This window comes from Ammodytes marinus (genome assembly GCF_949987685.1).
Source record: "Ammodytes marinus genome assembly, chromosome: 7".
NCBI classification, from domain to species: domain Eukaryota; kingdom Metazoa; phylum Chordata; class Actinopteri; order Uranoscopiformes; family Ammodytidae; genus Ammodytes; species Ammodytes marinus.
Window position 1 is genome coordinate 2628342 of NC_137211.1, and position 21926 is coordinate 2650267.

General features: G+C 39.2%; 1 protein-coding gene across 1 annotated transcript; it reads left to right on the forward strand.

Annotated features, from left to right (window-relative positions):
• Nucleotides 1-10847: 10847 nt before the first annotated feature.
• LOC307253542 (L-selectin-like) lies at nucleotides 10848-19947 on the forward strand (the record flags this gene model as incomplete). Its single annotated transcript, XM_080031649.1, has 4 exons — nucleotides 10848-11040; nucleotides 17119-17463; nucleotides 18480-18592; nucleotides 19059-19947. 4 exons carry the CDS (start codon nucleotides 10848-10850, stop codon nucleotides 19194-19196), a joined length of 789 nt encoding a protein of 262 aa, XP_079887775.1. The 3' UTR covers nucleotides 19197-19947.
• Nucleotides 19948-21926: the final 1979 nt, after the last annotated feature.

The following is a 21926-nucleotide window of genomic DNA, read 5'->3' on the forward strand; positions in this document are numbered from 1 at the left end:
ATTAATTAATTTAAAATCAGAAATTACACAAACTATTTGAATAAAGCTAGTCAGCAGAATCCGTCTGCCCCGCTCTGTGTGTGTGTGTGTGTGTGTGTGTGTGTGTGTGTGTGTGTGTGTGTGTGTGTGTGTGTGTGTGTATGCCAGCACTGCGAACACGCAACAGGCATACATGCGGGCTCAGTCACAGCCACAGAGGGGGAGAGATTAAAGATAAACTGAAGATTGACGTAACATAAACAATGCTCTAAACAGGTGATATAAAATCTCAAAAGTCAAAAGCTCAAACTTTATCTATTAATTATCCTGTTCAACCTGCTAAAACGTGGACTTGTAGAAAGATAGGCTGATAATGACGCGCGGACGAACGAGTGTGTGTGTGTGCGAGAGAGACAGAGAGACATGAGCAACAATGAGCAACCTCACCCCCCCATATGAAAGTGCAGTCGTGTAATCGATTAAACATTTTTGTAAACGTTCACACCCCTAATACCTTCCTCCCTCCTTTGACTCTCTGTAATAACCTCTGATAACCTTTAGGAGGAGAGGGACTTTTAACACATACTGACATTACATGAGCTCTGCATCTGGCTCCTGAGCAGTGACTAGATTGAATCTTGTGTTAACTGTACAGAATGACCACTAATAATATTATATTATATTCATGAAGGCATTAATGTGTCTATCACCTTTATGCTGCAGCTGGTAGAAGTGGAGTTGATTTAAATGTCTTTACATACTGCTGATGGGAATTCGTCTCAGATGTTCTTATTTTCTATGGCTTAATGTGTCTATGCTCCATTAGGAACCTCAATTATTATTATTATATCAACCATAAAAAGTTATCAAAAAATAAAATGTACATTTTATTAGGGCTCATTCTTGACCTTATAGTCTGTTCAGTACAGTATAACCAAACAGTTTAGTCCCATAATCACTTTGCATAAAGTTTGAATGTGCAGTTAAGAGGTTGATGTATATCTCTGCTTCATTCCAGCAGCTTCATATCGACGCTCACAGACTAACAGAGGGCAGACGGGGAACAGACAAAGATGGAGAAGGTTCTTCTGAGCATCATCGTGGCTTCAGGTAAGTGTTTTATACATTTATAAATGTTTTAATATAATGTATCAATGTTTCCCCTAAGTTACTGCTGTGGGCAGATGTTTCTTTTAACAATTACATTTTTTATTTTTTTTGCAACAATCTGTCTTTAAAGTTTTTTTGTCTGTTTGTTTTACTGCATCATTTTATAAGTATCCTATTTTCAAGCAGTTTCCACTGCCTCCTATGTAGAGCTGCAACGATTAATCGACGAATCGATTATTAATCGATTATTAAAATAATCGCCAACTATTTTGATAATCGATTAATCGTTTTGAGTATTTTTTTTTATAAAAAAATTCCAAATTCTCTGATTTCTGCTTCTCAAATGTGAATATTTTCTGGTTTCTTTAATCCTATTATGACAGTAAACTGAAATATCTTTGTGTTTTGGACATAACAATACATTTGAGGACGTCAACATGGGCTTTGGAAAATGTATCAACATTTTTCACCATTTTCTGACATTTTACGGGCCAAAACACGAATCGATTAATCGATTAATCGAGAAAATAATCGACAGATTAATCGATTATCAAAATAATAGTTAGTTGCAGCCCTACTCCTATGCAAAGTCAGACACCTCCGATCCATTTATTGAGATCTACATGCAGAGTGATGTCTATCATCAGACTAGCAGCAGAGCTACATTAGCATCCTAGTCACTGGTTCTAGATTCAGGTTGGGGGCCTTTCAGACGGGTGGGGTTAAAGTTGCTTAATTTATTATTTACTTTTGAACTTTCTTGCACTTTAACGTAACAAGTGTAGTTCTTTTCTACCTCTCTGACTGTGGGTATGTGCGCACCTGTGTGTGGGTGTTTGTGTGTGTGTGTGTGTGTGTGTGTGTGTATGTATGTGTGTGCACACTTATGTGTGTGTGTGTGTGTGTGTGTGCTCACCTGTGTGTGTGTCTGTGTGTGTGTGTGTATGGGTGGGTGTGTGTGTGCCTGTGTGTGTGTGTGTGTGTGTGTGTGTTTGTGTGGGGAGGGGGGGACACAAAGTCCCAGTTTCTGCAAATGAGCTCAGCTACATTAAAATTACCCTTCGACATTAAACTTACTTACACTTACTTATCCCCATACTATTTAATATGCCAGAAAAAGAATAAGGATGTCCCAATACATGCATGTCAAATGAAGTATGCCAAAAATACCAGCAGGGCTGTACAGTGCGACAGTTTTGATCGCATTTGCTACTGAAATTGATCACGTGCGATGATGAATACAATGCTGCTCACACTAGTGCTGGCGTCTAATAAACTTCACCAACGGCAATAACCGGAAGGAGACGGCACGCAGTTAAGTTAGCGCGTGTGCAAACAGAACATTTCCTGTGCGTCTTCACATTAAAAGCCTGTTACTAGCCAAACGTGAGTTGACTTTTATTTTGAAGCCGGTAAGAACAGGAAGTTCGCGCTTCACAGCAGAGAGCAGTCACCAGTAGTCTATTTAAACAAAGTTTTAAATAACTGATAAGCCACTGAAGAACACCTTCCAACACATTCACAACAACCTATTTAACTTATCCTAAATTGTACCAATATGTATACTTATTTATTTAATAGGCTATATGTTTTAAAGTTTGGTTTTAATTAACAGAAGGACATTTACCAAAAAAAAAATATTATTATGAATATAATAATTATATGTGTATACAAAAAATATATAGATATACATTTTATGAGGAGAAATAATTCTGAATCAGCAAAAAAATTGCAATTGGCAGGTTAGATCATTTTGTCTAAATTGCAATCAGTGCACCCCTATTCATTTTTCTACAATTATTACTGCACACACTATGATATGATATTAATTGAGAATTTCTAATGAGACCAATATGACAGGCTAAAAGGTAATTAGAGCGAAATGCATGGGTTAAGGTTATGCAAGTTTTCGATCATACTTTGTGTGCTACTGAATTTATTTTTGTGCTACTGATTTTTTTTGCTTGCTAGCACCAGTGCTACCACCTAAAAAAATAAGCGTACAGCCCTGACCAGGATGCCCTAATACATCCAATTACATTTTGAAATGTGGAAACCAGCATGATTTAGTATAGTATGTAGTACAGTGAAAGAGAAAAGTATGTGATTTGGAACGCAGGGATGTTGTTTAAAGAAAAACATGGATATGGAAATATGCCTCAGTGCCAAGCAGGGTGTTGCTCCCCACAGCTTTACTATAGAGGGGGAGTAAAGGCCAGGACACACCAGTCCGACATGTTCCGACAACGCAAAAAATGGAGTCGGCCGTTTCAGGAAGCTCCAGTCTTCCCGTCGCCGTCAAAGAACACACCAAGACGACTGTTTATTTTCCGTACGCTCGCGGGACGTAACGTATCCACAACAGCAGGCGACGCTAATCTGTATTGTGGCCCGAAAAAATACGAAAGCCGGAAATGATGGGACAGCTCTCTAGAGCAGGGGTTCTCAACCTTCTGCAAGCTGGGCCCCCCCAAAGCTGGGTCATTGCAGTTGGGCCCCCCCACCGACCCTGACAACCCCCCCCCCCGCCCCCCCCACACACACACACACACACACACACACACACACACACACACACCACCCTACACAGATAGATAGATAGATAGATAGATAGATAGATAGATAGATAGATAGATAGATAGATAGATAGATAGATAGATAGATAATCTATTATTGTTATTATCACAAGGGCTAGGCCAGTGGCGCACCTTTGAGTTGAACATTGGGTTTAGGGTTGGGGTCCGGAAATTTCTTATATTTTAACGTTAAATTCTGGTGCACTTTAAAAGCTAATTATGAGATTGTATCAATGAGACACTGAGGAAATGTTTTTTTTTTAAATCTCCTTAGAAGAGAATAAAATAGTAGCCTAAATAGAACATACACAGAATACATTCTACAATAGGTATACCTGTTATGAAAAAGCTTCACAAAACAAAGTCTATGATCAATGGGAAACACTGCTGTCTGACAACCCAGTTCAGAGAATGTTTCAACTATTGAGTCTTGGATTTGGAAAGTGGCCAGATTTAGCTCAAAATGCTACCTGCGATTAATGTGCTGTGCAGCCTGAACGCGGAGTTGTGTGTGTCTCAGTGGCGATTCCAGGAAATTTTGACTGGGGTGGCCAAGGTGGGCCACAGAGTTAGAGTGGGGTGGCCATCGCACCCCTGAATGAATAGCATGTGATATGCTGTACAACCAATTCAAAGATGATTTATAATTCCAAATGCCCAAATCATGTTAGTATCCATTGTAATGTTTGTCAGAAAACTAAACCCCTGAAGGGGGGTCTGGGGGCATCCCCCCCAGAAGATTTTTTTGTGTTTTTAACATGTAATCTAAGCATTCTGGTGCATTCTGGCGAAGATAATAAAGGAAAAAGTCAATATTTATTTCAGTTCAGATGAAAAGTAAAATTAGCAAGACAACATAACTTGCTAGCAGCCAGATGCCTAACAACGGGACAGAGGGACGGATGACAACTAGCTTTTGACCAAATATCTTGCTAAAAAAATAAACCTTTATTTATGAAATTCTGTCCTAAGAACATGTTACACTTGCTAACTACAAACTTAAATTTTTTTATTCAGATTTCAAAAATCTGCAGGGACACGTGCCCATACACATGCATGGGTGGCACGCATGTCACAAGCACACTTATGCTGTTTTCAAGACCTTTGCTGACCAGAGACCAGTTCTAGTGGCCACAGCCCTACCATTAATTCAGTACTTGAAAATTGCAAACTGATCTCATATCAGTGGATTGGAGTGTTTGTGTGATGAACTTGGCAACTACCTATCAAAAAAAGTTAAGAAAGAAAAAAAATACATATCATCTCTGAACTAGGCTACATATCAGGAAAAAAATTGAAATTACAAAAAAAAAAAAAAAAAAAAAAATTAAGATTATTTTTTTTTTTTCATCCCCCTCGCGCCCCCCTGGTAGAGTGTCCGCGCCCCACCGGTTGAGAACCACTGCTCTAGAGCAGGGGTGGCCAACCCGCGGCTCGCGAGCCGCATGCGACTCTTTGCCCAGCTTCGTGCGGCTCTTCAGTTCATATCAAATTATGTGATTATAATTTTTTTTTTTTTTTTTTTTTTTTTCTTATACTTTTTTTTTGTGTGGGCCTATGTGTGTGCATGTTCGCAAACGTTTCATGCGGCTCTTACGTTCGTTTTACATGTTGTCTATTATTTCATTTTTAATTGTATTAATGTGTAGGCCCTATGTGTATGCCCTATGCCTGTTCGCAAATGTTTAATTGAGGACGCAACATAACGTTCGCAAACGTTTGGTGCGGACGCAACATAAAACTGCCCGCTCAGCTTGGAGGGAGGTTTTCCGTGAGTAAACTATTTGTGTCAAGTTTGCTCCGAAACAGAGTGGGAGAGTTCATATTTTTTGTTGAACGTTATGGCAGGCCATTCTGCCTTATATGCCAGGTGTCATTTGCGCATTTCAAGGCTTCAAATCTTCGCCGCCACTTCAGCTCTCTCCATGCTAAAAGTAAGTCCCACAAAGCAACATGCATAGTAAGAGAAAAACGCTATTTTAAATTGTTATATTTTTGTTTGTGGACTTGGTTGAACTGCGAGTTTGTGTGTGAGGCAGTGCACACAATGTTCATTGTGACATTGAAAATGACTGCCCTGTCGTCTTTAGTACTGTAGGAGTCCAGTCCTGTCATTATCACAGGGGCGGCCTTAACGATCTGGGGGCCCGTTTCAAGTCCTAGTGTGGGGCCCCCTGTTTTTTTTTTTTTTTTTTTTTTTTTTTTTTTTAAATAAATAATGCTTGTGCATGCATGTGCAAGCTCCCCGCGAAAATAAAAACTAGTGGTCATCCGTCCCTCTGTGCAGTTGTTAGGCATCTGGCTGCTAGCAAGTTATGTTGTCTTGCTAATTTTACTATTCATCTGAGCTGAAATAAATATTGACTTTTTCCTTTATTATCTTCGCCAGAATACACCAGAATGCTTAGATTACATGTTAAAAACACAAAAAAATCTTCAAACATTACAATGGATACTAACATGATTTGGGCATTTGGGATTATAAATCATCTTTGAATTGGTTGTACAGCATATCACATGCTATTCATTCAGGGGTGCGATGGCCACCCCACTCTAACTCTGTGGCCCACCTTGGCCACCCCCAGTCAAAATTTCCTGGAATCGCCACTGTGTGTACCCGTGTGTACGATGTGGCTCTTTGCAGTAACACAGTAAAAAATGTGGCTCTTTGTCTCTGACTGGTTGGCCACCCCTGCTCTAGAGCATAAACATAGAAATACGTATTTATATTTATGGACCATAAGAGCACAATTTTTAGCAGAGAGTGTCGAGCAGTCAACAAGGGTTGATGCATGTGAGTACTCTCAAAACGAAACGAACAAACACATTAAAACGATGGCTAGCTGTTGTTAGCTGTTTGTGCTACCCGCCTCACTTCCGGGCTTCACTGATTCGCTAGCTCTCCACCAATCAAATTGCTCCAAATGAAAGACGGTCGGCCGCCGATTGAACAAGTTCAATCGGCGGCCGACAGGCTCAAAACAAGCCCGACGACCTCTACGTCGGCCGACGTCACGGCACACACCAAACAGATTCGTCTTTTTTTTTGACGACGGCGATTATCGGGCTGGTGTGTCCTGGCCTTAACAGGTGGTATTCACTTTGAAAAGTTTGGAGAAAGAGAGAGAGAGAGAATACCCTTAAAGACTTTTGCTCTGTTTGAGTTTTCGGTTAATAGAAAGAAAATCACTTGATTTATTTATACTATTATGTAAGGAGACAAAAATAGCAAAATTGACCAGTTCTTTAAAAAAATAATGACTTGCCTTCAGTGGCTCGCCTTCATTTCTAGGAAGACTGTTTTAGAAACATGCAAATTCTCTGCATGTGACAGGACAGTAATGAGCTGCAGACAGGTTCACTATGTCCATATCAGGAACTATGATAACATCTGTGTTTCTCACTGTGTGTGTGTGTGTGTGTGTGTGTGTGCGCGCACACCTGTGTGTGTGTGTGTGTGTGTGTGTGTGTGTGTGTGTATGTGCGCACCTGTGTGTGTGTGTGTGTGTGTGTGTGTCGGCTCTGTAGCCCCGCCCTTCACAAAACAGAAGAGGAGAGAGCAAACAACCCAGTAGTAGACACTACCTGCAAAATAATTACATAAATATAAATAACATGAGCGTTTTGTTTATTTAATAAAATAGTAGCTGTTCTATGAAAAAAGACCGTGGATAGATGACTTCAGTTTTTATTTGGCGCTATTAAAACATTAATAAATAGGGCCATAGACTGTTGTCCACATTGTGAAACAAACACTATAACTTAAGATTTACGATACTTATCTTTTGATGTACAGTAAAATGTTCTTAATGTTTTATCTGGAAAAATAAAGGTTTAAAAAAAAATAAAAAAAATAAAAAATAAAAATGCATGTTCATCAGTATTTGTTTTTCCCGCACAATAACGTCTCGGAACCCAGGTTTTGGCAACAGCAGTTTTTAATGGCTCTGCATCTGCATATTTAATAGAAAACAACAGCGGAGAGAGTCATCAACGTGTCATGGAATTCTCTCAATGGCTTTTTTAACTATTACAGTGTGATCGTATAGTGGTATTTGGTTCACATATATAAAATAAATAAAGCATAACAGAAGTCTCACTCTTCTTTTAAACAATAAAGAAATGTCCTATATAATAACACATTTTTTATTTTATTTTTATTTTTTTACCTTTATTTATACAGGTAAATCCCATTGAGACCGAAGACTCTTTTGCAAGACCTGTTTTCCTTTCCCACGTTACCTTTCACACACACATTCATACACCGATAGCAGGCTAACTATCGACATTCACACGAGGCAAGGTGGGTGAAGTGTCTTGCCCAAGGACACAACAACCATGACACAGGTGGCAGGGCGGGGATCGAACCTCCAACCCTTTGATCATCAGTCGACCCGCTCTACCAACTGAGCCACAGACCTCACTTAAGTGCATTAACCTGCTATTACCATATATTTAGTAACCTCTTAACATGTATTACAAAGTGACAATAAAACACTTGAACCAGCAGACGATATTCTACCTGCACAATATTAAAACATCTTGCAAAAGTAACACTTTTGCAAAAGTAACACTTTTGCAAGATGTACTACAAAAGTACTACTACTGTACATACCTGCATATTTTATAGAAAACAACAGCGGAGAGAGTCATCAATGTGGGCACGGACAAGCAGTGTGTTCACTGGCACATAATGTGAGCTAGCTTAAACAGGAATTTTACCGACCAATAAAACATACAAAAGGCGACTTGAAAACAAACAAAAACATGGCGAAACGTATCTTTAACATATATATTCCTACTTTACATAAACAGCTCAACTTCTAACTACAGTTCATATAGTTAATTATTAAATATGCGTACAGACTCAACACACGTTTTACCTCATGGAATTCTCTCAATGGCTTTGGAGAATCCCCAGAATTCATTGCCCTAATAACCACTCTGTGCAGGTACACATTTACGACAGTAGATGGCACTGTTGAACTATTTTAGCTGGAATTAAACAATAACTCAACCAACCATGTTACACCAGCATAATATAATATATTTTTGTCTATCTATCTATCTATCTATCTATCTATCTATCTATCTATCTATCTATCTATCTATCTATCTATCTATCTATCTATCTATCTATCTATCTATCTATCTATCTATCTATCTATCGTTATTTATTGACTATATTTTATCATTATTCATGTCTGTCTCTACAGGGCTGTGTGCTGTCTCGTCACATGCTGCACGTCAGTTCCATTTTGTTAATGTATGGAAGAACTGGACTGAAGCACAGAGTTACTGCAGAGAACACTACACAGACCTGGCAACTGTAGACAACATGGAGGATATGAACAGCGTGTACAGCCTGATCAGCCTGATCATCCCGGGATATTCAGATGAAATCCTGAAAAACATCGAACCTACAAATGGACATGTGAGTTCACTTGTCTCTCTCTCTGACATTTAAAATATTTTTTTTTTATGTTTGAGTAGTAGAGTTTATCTACTTCAGTAACATTCAGACGTACTTGTCCTTTACTTTTTCGTTGATCAAATATGTCATTTAACCCTTGCTGGTTCACAACCCTTTTAGCTTGTGATCTCTTACATTTAAACTGGTTCCATTTAAATCAGTGTTGGAGTTCAAATGATCCAGTTTTATCCACTCACACAAATAAACTAATGATTAGAGAAATTAAAACAAATGTACAAATACAATACAGAAAACGGAGATAAATCTTGCGGAATCAGTAAATTATTTTGAATCACTTCTTAAAACACATTTGTATGGTGTTGGGTTCACGTGATGCCGTCTCTTTATCATCTTTCTCATTGTCTTTGTATCCTATCTAGGGATGGGCATAATTAATCGATTAATCGATCATTGCTCGTTAAGAATATTTTCGATCACGTGAAATTGTTATCGATCATATAGCGTTGTGTTGCGCAGTGTGAGTCCGGCAGCACAGCAATGAATTTCACTATGTGGCAGCACCATAGACTGTATGGGCAGCAATTAAACATCCTACCAGCAGGGGGAGATACTTAACTAGTAGTAGGAGACAACAGAACAGGCTCAGGCAGCAGCCTGCAAGCTACCGTAGATGTCAAAACTTAAACAGGAAGAAGTTAAGGCGAAGTTTGGCATCGGACAGCTTTAGAACCGAAAATAACTAAGTTCATTAAGCATTGTGAAACCTTGTATAGGTAAAACACTTAAACAAACTGAATTATGTACCACTTGTACATTGAAGCCTACATCCGACCCTGTTCAACGTGTTACGTTAGCGCCGCTAGCATTAGCGGCTAACTTTAGCGTCTATGCTTTCCTACTTCGCCTTCATCAGGGAACTAATTTGCACATTTTAGATGATGATTAGAAGTAACGTTAGGTCCTTTACCACTCAGAGAAACGTGCCGTGCCCTTATGCAGTCTTTGGCAGCATCTTAGGAGGCGCATATGTGTTTAAACTTTAAAGGTATCGTAGCATTGCCTCCTTGTTGGCTCATAGCCTCGGGCTTTAACCAGCGCCGCATTTTATTATTATTTTAAGTTGCCTTGTCTTAATAGATTGTTGTTTGCCTAGAAGATCTTGGAATAAAGATGTAATTGAGTAAAAACCTCTTGTATACAGTCTATGGTAAAAATGCTGTATTATTGTAGTATACACTGTTGGCATTTTTTAATATGTAAAAAGATAACGATTACTCGATAATTGATCGTTAATTTTCCCGATGATCGATCAATGAAATTTCTTAAAATGCCCATCCCTAATCCTATCACCTTTTAATCTCATTTTATTTATTGCATTTGCGGCTCTATCTTCCCTTTTCTTTTTCACCATCACAATGATATACATGTATTGACTTATTTTGTATATGTATTTGATTTGTATTTGTTCCTTTTTATTGTGTAAAAGCACTTTGTGAACTATTGTTTTTTAAAGGTCTTTTTTAAGGTATATCTGTGTCCTTTTGTTTTGATGATGCCTTATGTCTTTGTCCATTTTGATGAAGACAAAGTTAATCTGTTTGCAGAGTTTCAAGGCTCCAGTCCTTTTTTTTCTCAAGTATTCCTGTCCTCAATAGGCGTCTGTTTCAGCTTCATATGACAGTTGAGGCTGAAGTAACACAATCAATTATTGCTTTCAGTGGCCCTGGATAGGGCTGCACCGTACTGACATGTACAGCTGGATGTGGTCACTGCCAAACAGCAGTTTCTACAAACACGGAGAGGTGGAGTTTAGAAACTGGTCGACCGGAGAACCAACCGGAATAGGCAGTGGAGAATACTGTGGACTGATGGAGGATGATGGACTGTGGAGCCACCCATCATGTAGTGGACTCTATAAGGCAGTCTGCTGTGATGTCCAAGGTGAGTATATTAAGTCACACCATATAACACATGAGATTAGTTTCTTGACCACTTTGCTGCTTCTCTTCGACACGTCAGCCTATGATGTATGAATCAGTGAAACATACCAATTGTATTTGTTATTATTTAATTGTTATTTGTAACACCTTTCATTCAGTTTCTATCATGGGCGTAAAATTGCGTATGGTCGGTGTGGACGTGTCCATACCAATATTCAAATGTGCTGAAATGGTCCACACCAATATGAGAACGATATACAACGACGAGAAAGGGTTAATGCGTTGCCTCTTTATAGTCCCGCCTTATGTATTTTGTGATTGGCTTTGCCTCCTGTTGATTGTCGTGGGTTGTGTTTCGGTTAGTGGTGATTGGTTGCTTAATTTGAGTTACCATGGCAACGAGTGAACGCTGGCAACTTGCTGCCGCTGCTCGCCGGTGTTTGAACTTTTGAACTTTCAATAACTTAATTTTATTTATTTTATTTTCCATGAACTAATCGGACAGTGTGATTGGCTTCACTTGGAATATTTTTTCAATCCGCTGGCATTACTACCTGTGTGGGAACAACGATTCATTGGATGCTAGCTTACTTCAAGATTGAACGGGGACTTTATCTCATAACACCATTCGTGTGTTGGCAACCGAAGGGACGTAACAACCGTAGGCAGAGGCCGCTGCTGCTGATTGTTCGCTGCTTCTCGCCACTGCTCATATAGCCACACACGCCACTTCACCTGCTGCCGCTGTGCTCCAACACTGGCCAGTCGGATAATCTCCGGGTGCCTGCTGACCATCATCGTTGGTCCCACCTGCTTCAGCCGCCTCCTGGTCTCTCTGATCGCACTGTGTTGTGTACTGCTAGCAGGTCGCCCTCGCTCAGCTACCGAGCTACTGAGTGGCGGCTAACGATCGCTGCTCCGTCGGCTACATCTGGTCGCATCCATCCTCCTCACTCCGCATGGTCTCCCCTCAGTCAGACTCTTCCCCTGGTTCATTATGATTACTTATTCACCTGCACAGCTGTTTGGACTTTTCAACTACCTCATCCCATCGTCCATCTCAGTCATTAAACAACTTGGACTCCTACGCCGCCGCCGCTACATCCACAGAGGCTCCCGCCGCGGGTTTGTTTTGACCCAGCACGGAAACTCCATCCCATTCGTCCGGTTACCTGCAAGCTCCGTCGCACCTCAAGACCCATCTCTTCTCCTCTGCCTACCCCTAGTTCACCCACCAACCCAACTCTACATGTTATTTTTGTTTGTTTATTGTTTTGTTTTTGTAAAGCGCTCTGAGAGAGAGAAGAGCGCTATATAAATAAAATGTATTATTATTATTATTATATTAATTTGAGAGCGGCAGCGCACCAAATATGCCTATTGATTCTGCTCTGCTATGTGCTGTAGTAAAGTTAGATCGCCTTGGAAACAATTAAGCCCCCGTAGACCGCAAGCATCTTGTCTTTTTTACTCGCGCGAATCACCATTCTCTGCAGCCATCACCGGCTCTGTGTTGTTTCTCTCTCACCGGCTCGCCGAGGCTCGGGCACGCTCGCGCTTCAGCTGCGCTCCAGCTGCGCTCCAACTCCCCGGTTCACTCGTAAACTGAAATTCCGAGTCGGGGAGTGAAACATAAGCAGCCAAGGATGTATGAATAGAAAGTATGAAAGTTTTTTTAGTGCAAAACGATTAATAGCTGCTAGGGCTAGCCCGAATTATTCGAATATTCGAATACTCGTTCGGAAAATCAGTATTCGGAGCTTAAATTAGTATTCGGAGCTTCGTTTTTTTTTTATATATATATAGGGGAAAGTGGGGTGAGTTGTGCAACTTTTTACTCAAAGTGATTTTAAAGTGAGGCCTTGACAGTTATGTCTCCAACTCAAATATGTACATATATTTCAGGATGTTGTGCATCCCTGGCAATAAAAACTTTGGATCTGGAATAAACTGTTTAAGAAATATAGCTTTCGGAAAAAAAGTTGTCTTGTCGCACAAATCACCCCACTACGTGGGGTGATTTCTGCATTTGGAGAAAATAAGATGGGGTGAATTGTGCCAATTTATATATATCTCAAAAACTGTAATGCAAGACAAATCCATTAGACAATCACTTATTTAAGGTGTATTTAAAGTAAATAAAGTAAATAGTTGACAAAGATTGAAGGTACATTTTCTTAAACAAGGCCTAGCAGATCTAGGTGGTTTTGCCTGCAAAGCTCACAATGACAAAGTCACCATCATCATCTTTCTGGCCATCTGAACTCTCATCAGTGGTGTCGTTAAGTAGCCTGGAAATCCTGACCCTGATATCTTGAACGATAGAGGGTCTGGCGACGATCAATAGTAATTTCCAACTCTAGGGGCGGCTCCTACTCGTGCATTTCAAATGCCACTGCACGCAGTTGGATAGCACTACAACCAATCAGAGCGATGCACAAGTGACGTAAGCCCCGTTCGTTTAGCGAACAGCTGTTAAACTGTTCAATTAAACGTTTGCCGTTGTCGGTCGGCAAAACAGAACATTCCACTTACTTGCTAGTGAAAGCTATGAGTCCCGTCTTCCAATTCGTTAAGGGTCGAGGCCAAAGCAGTCTCAAACTCACACAACATATCCGCAGCCATCTTTGATGTTTACTATCACAGCTTCGACGTCGCATGCACGTCACTGTCGTCATCCGGTTACGTCCTCCCCAGAGCACCATATAAAGGGCTCTGGCGCGCCCATATTAGATAGAACCAATTGAAACGTTATACCAGATTTCTGGTAGTCTTGATAAGCTTCAACGGAGCGTCTCCAGACCAACACGCGCAGCAAATTTAATTTGCCAGCGCCTAGTGGCAGGTCTGGGAATGCCAGGCTAGTCGTTAAGTGGAATTGAGATGTCACTCTCTTCTGAGCTACTGTAGACAATCACTTTCTTTTGGTGACCAGCGTATACAGCCATGCCACTGGCACAACTCTCAGAAATGTACTTTGCACTAGTTGCTCCGTGCTTGTGGAACTAACTGCCACCTGACAAATGTGATTCCCCCTACATTTCTGCCTTTAAATCAAGGCTCAAACCCATATGTACACCCTGGTGTTTCCTCCCCATTAACCTCTGCACTACTTACTTACCTCTGCACTACTATCTGTGTTTATGTGGATGTATGGGCTTTACGTCTTTTATTTTGGTTATTGTTATTTTACCTTCATTGTTTACCTACTGAATGCACTATGTACAGCACTTTGGACAGTGCAAACTGTCATAAATGTGCTTTTATAAATACATTTTACTTACTTACTTACTTATAACTCACCTAGGCACTTTGGCACAAATCACCCCATCCCCAGAATTTTGGATAATAGGCATGATGCAGCAATTTAGGGTTGACATTGTGCTAACTATATAGACTCAAAGTGTAGCATACCAAAGCACTAAAACATGTGTCAAATGTTTTCAAACGTGTCTATAATTGTTCAGACACAATAATCAAAAAACCTTGATCATGGAAATTTTACTTTGAAAGGCAAAACACAGTTTTTTGAGCTTAAATGTGCTTATATCTTATTCCTTGTGTCTCCCTTCTTTACAGGTTGAGTCAAATGGATGGCTCTTCTTAAATATGTGGTCACATTTCCAATTTCTTCCACGGTTTTCTAGAAACAAGGGGTTTTGCAACTTCCAAAATGCACAACTCACCCCACTTTCCCCTATATATATATATATATTTTTTTTTTTTCCAACATTTTTTTTGCAAGAAGCTAGTACTGCAATATAATGTCATCAAATAATTTTATATTTGGATATAAAAGTTAGTAATATTGTAGTAGTAGTAGTAGTAGTAGTATTGCTCATTTAGGAGGATATTACATCACTAAGTGTCATAGCACATCCATTACTTCACCTCCGAGCGCGTAAATATTCAACAAAATATGCAGATACTGTCAAAATCGGTTCCAGGGAGTATATAGGGATTATTAAAGTTTTTTTTTTTTTTTTTTTTTATGTTGTTTTTGATGGTGTGTTTTTCTGGAACGAATATTCGAATATTCGCTCGGAAAAACCAACGAATATTCGAAGCCTGAAAAATGGCATTCGGGCCAGCCCTAATAGCCGCTCAACTCTTGACTAAACTGTACATACACTCAACAAAAATATAAACGCAACACTTTTGTTTTTGCTCCCATTTTTCATGAGATGGACTTAAAGATCTAAAATTCATTTCAGATACACAATATTACCATTTCTCTCAAACATTGTTCACAAATCTCTGTAAGTGTGTGATAGTGAGCACTTCTGCTTTGCTGAGATAATCCATCCCACCTCACAGGTGTGCCACATCAAGATGCTGATCTGACATCATGATTAGTGCACAGGTGTGCCTTAGACTGTCCACAATAAAAGGCCACTCTGAAATGTGCATTTTTTTGCTTTATTGGGGGTCTGGGGACTCAGAACCAGTCAGTATCTGGTGTGACCACCATTTGCCTCATGCAGTGCAACACATCTTCTTCGCATAGAGTTTATCAGATTGTCAATTGTGGCCTGTGGAATGTTGGTCCACTCCTCTTCAATGGCTGTGCGAAGTTGCTGGATATTAGTGGGAAGTGGTGCACGCTGTCGTATACGCCGGTCAAGCACATCCCAAACATGCTCAATGGGTGACATGTCCGGTGAGTATGCTGGCCATGCAAGAACTGGGACATTTTCAGCTTCCAAGAATTGTGTACAGATCCTTGCAACATGGGGCCGTGCATTATCTTGCTGAAACGTGAGGTGATGTTCATGGATGTATGGCACAACAATGGGCCTCAGGATCTCATCACGGTATCTCTGTGCATTCAAAATGCCATCAATAAAATGCACCTGTGTTCTTCGTCCACAACAGATGCCTGCCCATACCATAACCCCACCACCACCATGGGCCACTCGATCCACAACATTGACATCAGCAAAGCGCTCACCCACACAACGCCACACACGCTGTCTGCCATCTGCCCTGAGCAATGTAAACCGAGATTCATCCGTGAAGAGAACACCTCTCCAACGTGCCAGACGCCATCGAATGTGAGCATTTGCCCACTCAAGTCTGTTACGGCGACGTGCTGGAGTCAGGTCAAGACCCCGATGAGGGCGACGAGCATGAAGTTGAGCTTCCCTGAGACGGTTTCTGACAGTTTGTGCAGAAATTGTTTGGTTATGCAAACCAATTGTTTCAGCAGCTGTCTCAGTGGCTGGTCTCAGACGATCTTGGAGGTGAACCTGCTGGATGTGGAGGTCCTGGGCTGGTGTGGTTACACGTGGTCTGCGGTTGTGAGGCCGGTTGGATGTACTGCCATATTCTCTGAAACGCCTTTGGAGACGGCTTATGGTGGAGAAATTAACATTCAATGCACGAGCAACAGATCTGGTTGACATTCCTGCTGTCAGCATGCCAATTGCACGCTCCCTCAATGCTTGTGGCATCTGTGGCATTTTGCTGTGAGACAAAACTGCACATTTCAGGGTGGCCTTTTATTGTGGACAGTCTAAGGCACACCTGTGCACTAATCATGATGTCAGATCAGCATCTTGATGTGGCACACCTGTGAGGTGGGATGGATTATCTCAGCAAAGCAGAAGTGCTCACTATCACACATTTAGACAGATTTGTGAACAATGTTTGAGAGAAATGGTAATATTGTGTATCTGGAATGAATTTTAGATCTTTAAGTCCATCTCATGAAAAATGGGAGCAAAAACAAAAGTGTTGCGTTTATATTTTTGTTGAGTGTAGATACATGATAAAACTGGTTTGGTTAATAAACTAGTGAGCGGTTGGATGCTGGGTCTGGGGCGAGGGCGTTTTGCCAAATTGTGTCCCCACCAATATGAACATCAAAGTTACGCCACTGGTTTCTATACACAACACCTTAGTTTTACAAAAAAATAGAATTTATTGAGAAAAATCATATGCACTTATGTATTCGGTGTAGATTTTAAGAGATTATTTAGTTTGTTGTTGATTTGGAAAGACTGGAAAATATTTGTTTAAACAAATGATAGGTTATGGTCCCTCTACATAACAGTGCCTCTCTGTGGTCTATTTTCAGGGTCAAATGTCACATATCACCTCACCAGCAACAACATGTCATGGACTGAGGCTCAGAGCTTCTGCAGAGAACACTACACAGACCTGGTCAGTGTGAGAAACAATGCGGAGAACGAGAAGGTGAAAGAGCTGGTACCTCCAGGAACAGCAGTCTGGATCGGCCTTTTCAGAGACTCCTGGAAGTGGTCGGACGGAAGTAATTCCTCATTTAGGTTCTGGAGAGAGGGTGAACCTACTAACCAGGCCGGGGAGGATTGTGGGGATGCATACTTCGGCGACGCTGGAAAATGGAATGACCACCCCTGTAACGGGATCTTGCCATTCATTTGCTACAATCTAACCGAAGGTAACCCATTTATCCAAATAACATTTAGATGTAGGCTTATTTTAGCATCAAATGTCCCAAATTAAAAATACACTTAAGCAGTCTGGATAGTTTTCCAGAAATTGTTTGGAAGCATGCCGTGGTTATCAGCTGCAGATGATAAGTGTGTGCTGAAAAATATGCAAAACACGGACGATCTAAATACCACATTTTCACATCACATAAGGCTGTATTTACAACCCCACCCCAACCCCCCCAATTGCAAATATGCACAAAAAGTCCCCCTGAATATATTGATATAAAAAATATACACTTTGCTGTGTCACGACAGGCAGTCACACTTATTTCTAATTATCAAGTGGAATTATAAATATAAGTACATTTAAATTGCCATTTTTATTATTTATTCTGGTTATAGTTTTACTGTTTAGTGCATTTCTGTCTAAGAAGTTTAAAGTTCCCATCAGATATTGATGGGACACTTATTATTGTAACACAGAACCAATAAAAACATTTCACTACAGCCAGATTATTAAAGAGATGACAGGGTACAATACAAAAGGGGAAAATCAGCACAAATAGACATTATTGTAAAAAGGTATTAGAAATAAAATGATTCCAACTGTTCGTGGTTTTTTAAAGTTATTTAGAATTACAGGAAATTGGTTTTTGAATATATATTTTTTTCCCTGGCAGAGTTTGCCCCTACAGCTGCCGTAACATTTTAAATTTATTTGAAAAAAGAATATTCAATTGCTAAACTGTAAAGTAATTTAGAATTACAGGATTACAGGATTTTTTATTTTTTTTTAAGATAATTTTTGGGCATTTTCAAGCTTTATTAGATAGTACAGAGTTGAAACTGGGAGACACAGAGAGAGAGGGGGGATGACCTGCAGTAAAGGTCCACGGGTCAGATTTAAACCCATGACCACTGCAACGAAGGCCGGAGCCAATATGGTACGCGCTCTATCCACTGCACCACCGAAGCGCCCCAGGAAAAGGGTATTTGAATCTATATTTTTTGTCCCTGGCAGAGTTGGCCCCCAAAGCCCCCGTGATGACAAGGCAAGTGTTCAAATTGCATCTGCGCGTAGAAGACGGTCAGGATCTGGATGACGAAGCGATGAAGGACGCCCTCTTGGAGCAGGTAAACCATGTTTGATTTTATTATTATTTTACGTTAAAACAGAATAACCTAATTACTCTTAAAAGGAACATTTAAAAATAAGATTAAGAATGATTGATTTCAAGAAAAGCATTGCATGTTACAACAGCACAAAAAACTGAAGAGGTAGAAAAACTGAAAAAGGGATTGCAGGTTGTAACTTAAAGGTGGAGTCAGCGATTCTTGAGTAAGCTTGTTGTCAGAAAACGCCATGTTGCTAGCTATGGTGGGTTAACATGACCTTTGTAAACATATTTACAGAGCCTAGACTTTTGGGTGAACACACAATGGACAGGTAGTGGATTCTGAGGATATTCATTGATTTGGAAAAAAAGTGATTTTCACAACAAGCGTTCTCCAGAATAACTGACTCCACCTTTAACAAGAGTGCATTTAGCATCAAGGTTTATCTATGTGAGTGATAATGCTGAGGAGTTCTGTGTCTCAGGTCAAACAGAAGCTGAAGGAGCAAGGGCTGGAACACGTCAAAGTGTCCTTCAGGAAGCAGGCGGATGGAAAGTTCTTCACCAAGGAAGAGAAGGAGACAGAGAAGGAGACCACAGCATGCAAAAAGGATGAGTTTTAAACCCCATGTAAACCCCCAAAAAAAATTTAACCAACTTTTATAATATTTATGAACATTTATTTTCAATCTGATTTTTGTAAATGCTTATTGACATACCCAACTTTAATATAATATATATATAGATTTTTACTATTTTAGACCAGGTTTCCAGAGGCTTTAATGTTGAATCTCTGTCTGTTTTAATTCCTCAAAGTCCTCATGTAATGTGTCGGAATAGAGCTGCAGCATTCAGGTAATTATGACATGTCAGATAAATTATTAGGGCTGTTTTAGACAACTGCTTTAAAAACGCTATAAGATAAAACAAGATGAGATAACATAAGATTTGAACACCATTAAGGGAAGACAATTTAATGATATGAAGATCTTTGGTTTCATAAAAAAAAATCTTCATTTAAGATTAAGTAGAATAGAAGTTTAAGGGATGCTCCGATCTCAATTTGTGGCCGATCCCGGTACCGATTTTTAATATTTTTTATTTGCTATTTAAAATGGAGATACTTGTAATGTAATTGTATTAGCTGCCTCTTCTTAAAATGGCCTAATACATATTATTGTACTCTTATGATGAATTTGCATAAAATTGTCACTTAGATTAAGGTTGCCCATTATTAAACACTCATTAAACTCATGAATAGGCCTCCAAATATTTTTCACTATCAGATATATTATACTTCATTATGCAATATAAAACAAATGCTAAGTGATATTTTTGTATTTGGTAACCTCTTTTTATTAAAACAAACCTAAAAATGTGTGATTACTGTTACAGTTAAATGGGATGCACTACAGTAACAATAATGCCGCAGACCTCAACAATTTTTTTTATTGTCTTAATTATTTAAGATTAGTAAAAAAGAAATGGATAAAAATACATTATTAATAATTTAAAGATCGGCCTTTGCAAATAGGCTAAAAAGCTGATCAGTCATTTGGAGAGAAAATTGGCCGATTTTAAATCGGTGGCCGATCGATCGGAGCATCCCTAGTTTTAATATAAGATTGTGTCTATATACTGTTTTGTTGTCTAGCTGTAGTGTGTCAGACTATATTCAACTTCTGAGTTATATAGAAAATAATTATATATGTTTTATTCTTAAGCTGTCATGTTACTAATGTGATTATAAGTATGTAACTGCAACATCTTCCAAGCAGAGCCGGCCCTAATCTTTTGGGGCCCTAAGCAGGATTCAGTTTGAACCAATTTGTGTTAATATAATATACCAATATGAGTTAAAGCTGACATAATGTCCAAAACTTGTAGACCTAATAATTTGTAGTGACATGGTAAATTCCATTTCACGTAAAGACACAATATATGGCTGCTACAATATGAAAACAATTAGAGCCCTTTCATAAAACAGCCACCTCCAAATGTCATTGATTTCACTGTCAGTGCTGCAAACTGTCCAGGAAAAGCTTGTGAAGACACTTCTCCAAGTCTGAGTTGACTGAGTTAAACTTTGTTTTTACCACAGAATCCTGGGAGTGCCAACGTCTCCAAATGTTGTTCAGGAAATCTTTAGTTCCTTCTTGTCTCGTGTTCGCTTAAGAATATATTTTATATGGGCCCCCAGAGACCAGGGCCGACTCTGCTTTAAGGATTTTGATGTTTTTTTTGTGTGTGTTTTTCATATATAATCATGAATTTAATATATTTGTTTTTAAGAGTTGTGGTTGATTAATGCAATATATGAAAATGTATCTCCTTGGGCCGTGGGAAATGTATCACTTTTCTGACACTAAATATTTTAACTGATTAATTTACAAACAAAACAATTAGTTAGATGATATTGATAGTAGACGTGAGTTGCCGCTGTAGGCGAGTGATTTTGTATCACCAAGTTAGAGGTGGAGTTAGAGATTCTGGAGAACAATTGTTGTCAAATTCACTTTTTGTCAATTCAGCGCACACACGGTACAAACAGGTAGCAGATCGCGAGGAGATATTCACTGATTTTGACGTTATTTGGACAACAAGCATTCTCTAGAATCTCTGACTCCACACTGAAGGATTTCATATTTAACCAACTTTCTTTAGGATACTGTTAAGATAGAAAAAATTAAATTTGAATGGATGTTACTAACCACATTAACTAAAATCAGGTTTATTCTTGTGAAGATCTTTAAAATATTTTTTTTTATGAGTAAAAGATTTGTCATTTAACCTAAAAATTCTTCATAAGTATAATTCAGCATCTCCCCTTTTTGGCCATTTTAGACAATCAGGGTGTTTCCAACATTGGCTGAAAGGTGAAGGGGCGGTGACCCTACCATCGTATAAGAAAATAACTCAAATTGAATAAATTCTCACGTTAATAGGTTTGAAATTAAATGAGACGTTACATGAAATAAAAGTGCCAGTGGGAAAAATCCAAATAATATAAAATTGTGTACTATGAAATTAAAGTAATATCTTATGTTACATAAATGAAATTTAATAAACAACATTCCATCATGATGAGTTGATTTTTTATTATTTATTTGATTATGATTTGATTATATTGGGTTCAATGATAGGCCTACTTTAGAAATACTTTTACGTGAATAACGTTTTGAATTAAGGATTTTTACTAGTATTGTAGTATTTTTACAGTATTGCTACTTTTCTTGAAGTAAATGACCTGAATAGATGTAAAAAAAAATGGAGTGAGAGGGATATCTTTATATAGTCATGGATATTGGACCAGAACTCCTGTACTTGTGGGCATCCCCATAGCCTCTGAACCA